The following is an 8,233-nucleotide window of genomic DNA, read 5'->3' on the forward strand; positions in this document are numbered from 1 at the left end:
TTAAAGAGTAATTATTTTGTGTGTGCCTGAGCCTGGAAATTGCTATAAGTACATAAAGTTTTTATTTAGCCCTGGTGTTGTTGCACTCTTAATTATATAATAAATAATGTATTTCTTACTGGCAACACTTGTTCCTCAATCCTTTTATAGAATGTTAGAAGGAAAAGGTATCACCCTTATTTTTGGAGATTTTTTTTCTGGCATCACACAAAGACATGAATAAGCACAAAACTTTGAAATTTTTCTTTTTTAAAAGTAACTTGGAGAAGTTTGCAGATTGGTTGTAATTAATATGACAGAGTATGACCTCTTCAAAGATTTGTTTTTAGGAAATAGAGCTGATCCATCTTCAAACGTCTGTTCCTATCATTCCAGCACTGAAAGCAAGCCTGAAAGGAGGATTGTTCAAGTATGGCCTGCTCAACCCATTATTGTTAGGATACGTGCCCAGAAATGGCGAGCAGGAAAGGCAGCCTAACTGTCGCCTTTCCCATGCTTTACTTATTATTCAGGCCGTGGAAAATGTAGGGTGTGATTTATTTGCTTATAACATGCTCATGTAGGCCTTTGAAGGTTCTTGTGAAGATTTTTCTTTGTCAGCCATGAGGCTTGAACTCCGGGCCTGAGCACTGACCCTCAGCTCTTCAGCTCAAGGCCAGCGCTCTACCACTTGAGCTACAGCGCCACTTCCAGTTTTCTGGTGGTTTATTGGAGATAAGAGTTTCATAGACTTTCTTGCCCGGGCTGGCTTTGAACTGCGATCCTCAGATCTCAGCCTCTTGAGTAGCTAGGATTACAAGCGTGAGCCACCAGCTCCCGGTGTGAAGATTTTTCTCGCTGTCAGTTTTTGTTCATAGTGAGAAATGTTTTGTGTTCTGTGTGCTATACATTTTTTGTGTTCTGTGTGGTTATATATTTTCAGTTTTGAGCATATTAAATTTGGTCTTTGTGTAATTATGAGAACTCCTCATTAGCTATGTTTCTGTTTCTTTTTAGTATAAAATATCCCTAAGAAAGTCAAAACATGCAAATTATTTATTTGGAGAAAAGGTTTTTTAGGAAGAAGATTGAGTGAATATGGATGTAAAAGTAAGGCATTTAACATTGATTGGAAGTACTCTTAGGTAATAGTTGAAAGTGTTTCAAGTAAAAGACAGATCAACTAATTAGTATGTTTTTAACATTTATTTGATTTTGACACTATGCCATTTGTGGAGAGACTTTTTGTAACTTTAGTATCCCTTGAGTTCTAGATTGTTTTTTGAATTTTGACTTAAATTGGAGAAGAGTTTATTGTCAGAAGGATGTTTGTGATATTTTTGAAATGCCCAAACCCACCGAAAGACCATTCAATGATTGATTGCTGGATACTCTAATCTAGCCATCTCCTTAATGTTGCAAACAAGCTTATTTACTCATTTGTGTTTTGGTTTATCAGATACATATCAGATATTTATCAGTACTTCTGAAGTATTCCATAAATAATTCTAGAAGGTAGGAGATACAAGAACGAGTAAGGTCTGGTGTTTGGTTTTTCAAAGTTTCTATTCTGAAGATAGTATTGGAAATCTAATCACCACACACTGCACGTTGCTTTGGAGGGCCATGTCAAGACCTGGAACACAGAGAAAGGCACAATTAGCTTTGATTAATTAACCTATAGTTACACCGGATCATTTTGAACTTTCCTTTCCTGCCATCATGGAGAAAAATTCTGCTTTGTCCCCTGGCGCACTCAAGATGTGGAGATCAACTGGGCGAGATGGCTTAAGCTTGTATTTCTAGCTACTTGAGAAGCAGAGACTGGGGAGTCAGAATCTGAGGACAGCCTGGGCAGCAAATGGTTGGGCAAGATGGCATATGCCTGTTATTCCATTTATGGGGGATGTGGGGGTAGCCCAGTGGCTGGGCGCAGGGATGCCTGCAAAACAGGGAAGCAAAAGTAGGAGATCATAGTCCAGCCCTGCCTGAGCCTAAAGAGACACCCCACCCTGAAAAAAACCAATGCAAAAAAGGGCTAGAGGCATGACTCAGGTAGTAGAGTATCTGCTCAGCAGGTGTAAGGCCTGAACCCAAACCTCAGTACTGCCCAAAAGGAAAAAAAAAAAAGATATGTAGCTTTTGAGGTAGTTAAAAATGGTAGTCAGGCGCTGGTGGCTCATGGTATAATCCTCACGGTTCAAAGCCAGCCCTGGCAGGAAAGTCCATGAGACTCTTATTTCCAGTAACCAACCAGAAAATCAGAAGTGGCGCTGTGGCTCAAGTGGTAGAGAGCTCACCTTGAGCTGAAGAGCTGAAGGACAGTGCTCAGGCCCAGAGTTCAAGCCCCCTGACTGATTTAAAAAAAGAAAAAAAAAAGAAATGAAAAAAAGGCGTATTTCTTATCCAAAAGATTGAGTTCACTGGCTTAGAATTAAGTAATATTGTGTTTTATTTGTTCTATCCCTTGGGCCATATGCGTAATGTTACAGTAGACTGTGTGACTGAACCACAGGGATACCTATTCCTGTCTGCACTGCCATGTTGTGAGCCCACCTACACCTGTGTCTGTCACTCAGTAAATGGGTGGCTCTGAATCAAGCCATAATGCTGCCCGGGTGTGAGCTGTAACCATCCCACATGGGTGAGAACTGGCTGTAGGGTGAGAACTCTCTGTAGTATCTCATTCCTCAGGGCTGAGCTTCCTGTACTTGAACATATATAAAAGAAACTCCGATTCCATAGTTTGTCTTACTCAACTCCGAAAAAGGTGGTTGTTTTTCTTCATTCTTCTTGGAAACGTATACTAAAGTAATTATATATGTATTTTTTTCCCTTTCTCCACAGCAAAGCCAGAACTCTGTTTGAGAAGAATGCTGCCCCTATTTTACATTTGTCTGGCATGGATGTGACTGTCGTTAAGGTGAGAGTGGCTCTGGAGGATTTATTGTATCTGAACTTCTCCCCTTCTAAGTAGCCTCTGCTCTTAGCAGAAATCGCTTGTCACAAAGACGAGTGCAAAGCAATCAGTGTTGTTTTGTTCTGATAATGAAAGCTGTTTGGTTTTTTTCCTGTTAGTGTCAGCTTTTCATTTTCAAAACAAGATCTAGAGGTGTGTGACAACCTCGGAATCTTTCTTCTGATCTGAGGTGGAACTATCTACTTCTGTTGCAGCTGCTGGAGTTGTCCCAATTCTCCCTAAAAACACAAGACCCTCAACTTGGAGCAGTTTAATTTCTTGGTAGTTCCACAAACAGATAAACATTTTTCTTCCTGGAAATGATTATCTGTGGTGAGGAATTAGAAACAGTAAATCTTTATAATTGGTGAGATTTAGCTTTGAAGTGAAAATAACAAAAAAAAAAAAAAGGATTGTGGTGTTACAGAAGATGCCCCATGTTTGTATTCAGTGAAAACCATCTTGAAAGTGTTTGCAAGTCTATGGTTAACTTACTTTTGAATTGTACACTTATTTCTGAATTGTACAGAGCTTACAGGTCATTTGATGTAATTTGCCATGCAGTGTTGAGCCCTGTATTCTAACTTGTCTGAGCTAGCATTTTCCAACGTTCTGCCTCTAGGGATAGTAGATAAGGAGATAATACATTTATTGCAGTACTTGCAGTATAACAGGTTCTAGGATGAGAGAAGGGTCTTGGAATGGCTATGTAATACTAATATTATTAACTTATTTCCTGAGTAATTGATAGAGGGAAGTATTTTTTTGTGTATTAGGTCCTAGGGCTTGGACTCAGGGCCTGGGTGCTGTCCCTAAGGTTTTTTTGTTGACAATTAGTGCTGTACTACTTGAACCACAGTTTCACTTGCAGTTTTTTGGTGGTTAATTGGAGATGAGTATATCAGACTTACTCGATTTGAAACAGGATCCTCAGGTCTCAGTCTCCTGAATAATAAGTATTATAGCAGATGTGAGCCACCATGCCTGGCACATGTGTTTATTTTATCTAGGTTTTCCAAGTAGTTGACATCAAGATGCTCATAGTTATCTTCTTTTTAACTTTCAAATTCCAGGCTTCATTCTTCTTATGGATTATTTGTGCCCTTTCTCTTGCTTCCTCTCAATAGTCTTCTAAGAAGCTTGCTAACTCAAGAGGTCCATCCAGGATTACTTATCGATCTTCTCATTTGCATGTTCATTATATTTATTTTTACTCTGCTCTTAGTATTTCCTTCATTTGACATTTTTCTGCTCTGACATTTTAGTTTGATGCCTATTCCATTAAAATCTACCTTCTTTTCACACTATGTATTTCACAGTGTGTATGAATTCTACTTCACTGCTTCAGCTAAGCCCTGTAACTTTTAACTTCCAACTTACTATAACTTTTAACATGTAACATATGTTTACTCTTATAACTTTTGTTGTTGTTGTTGTTGTTGTTAGTCATGGGGCTTGAACTCTGGGCCTGGGTGCTGTTCTTCAGCTCTTCAGCTCAAGGCTAGCACTCTACTGCTTGAGCCACAGCGCCACTTCCAGTTTTCGAGTAGTTTATTGGAGATAAAGAGTCTCATGCCCCAGCTGGCTTTGACCTGAGATCCTTAGATCTCAGCACAGGCGTGAGCCACCAGTGCCCAACTTACTCTTATAACTTTTAACATACAGTATTTCCATTACATTAATTTCTCAGTATTTCCTAATTTCCATTATGATTTTTGCTTGATTTGGGAGTTATTTCAACAAGTCTAAATTTCCAAATCTAAAGTTTTTGTGAGTTTTTTTTTGTATATTTTTTATAGTATTAGGGTTTGCTCTCAGACTTTATGCTTACCAACTGTGTGGTCTTAATGTTCCCAGCTTCTTTTATTAATGATTTTTGTATTTGATTGCATCTTGGTAAAATAAATATAGTCTATATAACTCCAGTATCTTAACATTTATTGAGATTTGTCTTATAGTCTAGAATGGAGTTTTTATAAATGTTCCATGTTTGCCTAAAAACATGTCAATTGTTGGGCACTATGATCTGTTTTTATCCATTAAGTCAAGTCTGTTAATGGTGTCATTGCAATCATCATTGTCTAGGACTTATATTTGTCTTACTATAAATCAAGACAGGACTATTAGAAATCAACCCTTATGACTGCAGATTTCTCTCTTTTTTTGGGGGGAGGGGTCTGGTCGTGGGGCCTGAACTCTGGGCCTGGGCACTGTCCCTCAGCTCTTCAGCTCAAGGCTAGCACTCTACCACTTGAGCCACAGCACCACTTCTGGCTTTTTTCTTTTTGCTTATGTGGTGCTGAGGAATTGAACTCAGGGCCTCAGGCATGCAAGGCAAGCACTCTACCACTGAGCCACCTTCCCAGCCCTAGATTTCTCTCTTTCTTACATAGTTTTGTTTATTCTGTTTTGTGTTTTGAGACTGTTACTAGATAGACTCAAGTTTCAAATTATTTCATTTTCCTTGTGTTTTGGCCCTGTCATATAGGCTGTCTTCAGCATTACTTCTGCCTTTTTGTGATAGTTTATTTTGTCTAGTACTATTAGTAATAATTTACTTGTGTTAGGTTTTGTTTGTTTGTTTGGTTTCAGTATCGGGCTAGAACCCAGGCTTTCTGCATGCTAGGCATATACTCCATTACTGAATCACCTGCCCAACCCTTTTAGTATTAACTTTTCAGTTCTTTTGCTTTCCGCATTTTTATATTCTCTTTTAGCTGCATCATTAATAAAGGCACATAAAACATATGTGAAAACATAAAACATAAAAATATATTTTAAAGGCCCATTTCCCTCTCTCAGATTTGGCCTTTTTCTATAGTAGTTACCTGTCACTGTCTGGCGCAGCCATTGCTTTTCTGATTGGGATCCTCTGGTCAGCACTCTTTCTTCAGAATATTCTTGCATTGGTCCATCTGGGCTCTTTGGTGGCATGCTGGAAAAGGGTGGTCTTGACCTTCACATGGGGGTCCCTGAAATAAAGAATAGACTTCATCTCATTTTATCCCTAGATACATCAGTGTATATGTATTAACAAATAAGGATAATTTTCTGTGTAACTACATCAACATTTTCACACACAGCATAATCAACACTTCTATAATATCAGTTGTTAGCACCTAGCCCAATTCATGTGTGCTATGATTCATATATTTATATTTTTCAATTTAAGATTCTTATTAATTATGTTCAAGTACTGCTTTATATATTACATACTCAGAAAGAGCAAATTAAAAGTTTGTCTTTTAAATATTAATGTCAATACAAATATTAATGTTTTCTTACATCTTACTAGAAACTGCTGCTCTTTAAAGGGTTTATGTTTGTCTTTTCCATTAAATTTTGTTTTGAAATAATTTCAAACTTAGCAAAATTGCCAAAAGAGTACATTCACACATCCATCGTAACTCACCACCCATTAATATTTTACTATGTCGGGCATATACTCTTCACATAAGTATGTATGTTGTGTGTATGAATATAGTACATATATATTACTAATATTTTTCTGAATCATTTGAGAGTATATTGCAAAAGTAGTGTATATTTCTATAAAGAAGGAAATTTTCTTCAGTGACTGTAGACTAACTATCAAAATAGAAATCAACAGAATTTATAGAAATTTATTTATAGGCAGTACTGGGGTTTGAACTCCTACATCCAGCCAGTCTTTGCTTTAAGTACTTTCGAGGTAGGATTTCATACTTTTGCCTAGAGCTGGTTTCAGACTTCAGTCTTCCTACCTACACTGGTACATGAGATGACTGGTGTGAAACACCGTTCTCAACCCAGAATTTATCCCGTGCAAGATCATCCTTGCACTAATGTTTATAGCAAAAGAAAAAAGTACTTCCCCCCCCCCCCCCCCCCCCCAGTCTGTAGCCAGCCCAGGATCACATGCTACATTTAGTTGTTGAATCTATTAGGCAGCTTTCTATTTTGGATTATTTAGTAGTAGTAGTAGTACTTGCATTGCTGGGGACCAAGCCACTGTCTCCCCATGCGAGGCAAGTGCTTTACCACTTCGACACTTCTGCCTCTGTAGGCAGCAAACCTTTTTAATCTCTTTCACAGCTTTTGAATTTTTAAAGAACACAAAGGATGTTCTTCAGTGTGCTTTATGTTCTGTGCATCATGATTAGGTTGAAGTCGTGTGCTTTAGCCTCTGCTAAATTCCTTGGAGAATATTGGGTCCTTTTCAGGGCACAGTGCAAGGAAGTTCTGGGAACTCTCTGAATTTCATTCTTAGCAAGTTTTTCCACATTACCCATACCATGAATTTGGGTTACTAACTTGTGTAAGGCACAAGCAAACGTCTTGGATTCTCAGAGAACATTTTTACGTTAACTTCACTGCCTTCTACTATTCACCCCTTTCTCCTCCAGTATTCTTTTATACCATCACAATATGCTTTTGGAGATGCCATAGTTAGAACCATACAATATGTAGCCTTTCTGCATCTCATCATTGATTTAGCACTGTGCTGACTATTGACTTTTATCATTGCAATGTTTCAAGTTCCTTAGTGTCTTTTCATGGCTTAATAGATCACTTCTTTTCAGTAATAGATAGCATTCTTTTTTTTTTTTTTTTTTGGGTCTGGTCATGGGGCCTGAACTCTGGGCCTGGGTGCTGTCCCTCAGCTCTTCAGCTCAAGGCTAGCACTCTACCACTTGAGCTGCAGCACCACTTCCAGCTTTTTTTCTTTTTGCTTATGTGGTGCTGGGGAATCAAACCCAGGGTCTCTTGCATGCAAGGCAAGTGCTCTACCACTGAGCCACCTTCCCAGTCCTAGATAGCATTCCTATTTTTAGATGTCCTGAAGTTGATCCATTTACCCACTGAGGTACATTTTGGTTTCTTTATATTTGGGCAGTTAATAAATGAAGTTGCTAAAACATTTGTGTGGACCTAAGTTTTCAACTCATTTGGGTAAATTCTTAAGATTGTTATTGCTTGATAATAGACAAGAGTCTTGTTTATTTTTATTTTTTTATTGTGAAAATACTGTACAGAGGGGAAGATAATGAGTACATTTCTTATCAAGCATTGTAGCCTCCTCTTTTGTTTCCCCTTCCCATCCCTTCCCATCCTCCCCCAACCCACACCCAATCTGCCTCCCCCTACCCCCCACCAAAGTTGTAAAGTTCGTTTTCGATGTAACGACTTGTACATCTCATTGTTGCAATGGGTCCACCTGTATCCCTATTTAAACAATTTGTCTTTTCCCTTCCCCTCCACAAATTATACCAACATCAAATACAGTGAAAGCAGGGGTTATACTGTGGGGGAGGG

The 8,233-nt window shown here is 38.5% G+C and overlaps 1 protein-coding gene across 1 annotated transcript in view; it reads left to right on the forward strand.

Moving 5' to 3' along the window:
* The window catches only part of Agk (acylglycerol kinase), an 80,025-nt gene that overhangs the window by 25,259 nt on the left and 46,533 nt on the right, over positions 1 to 8,233 (forward strand). Inside the window, exon 4 of the mRNA XM_013021636.1 lies at positions 2,827 to 2,902. Coding sequence (XP_012877090.1) covers positions 2,827 to 2,902 — 76 coding nt within the window. The remainder of the gene's footprint in view (positions 1 to 2,826; positions 2,903 to 8,233) is intronic.

Source organism: Dipodomys ordii, unplaced genomic scaffold (genome assembly GCF_000151885.1).
Source record: "Dipodomys ordii isolate 6190 unplaced genomic scaffold, Dord_2.0 Scaffold56, whole genome shotgun sequence".
Taxonomy (NCBI): Eukaryota; Metazoa; Chordata; class Mammalia; order Rodentia; family Heteromyidae; genus Dipodomys; species Dipodomys ordii.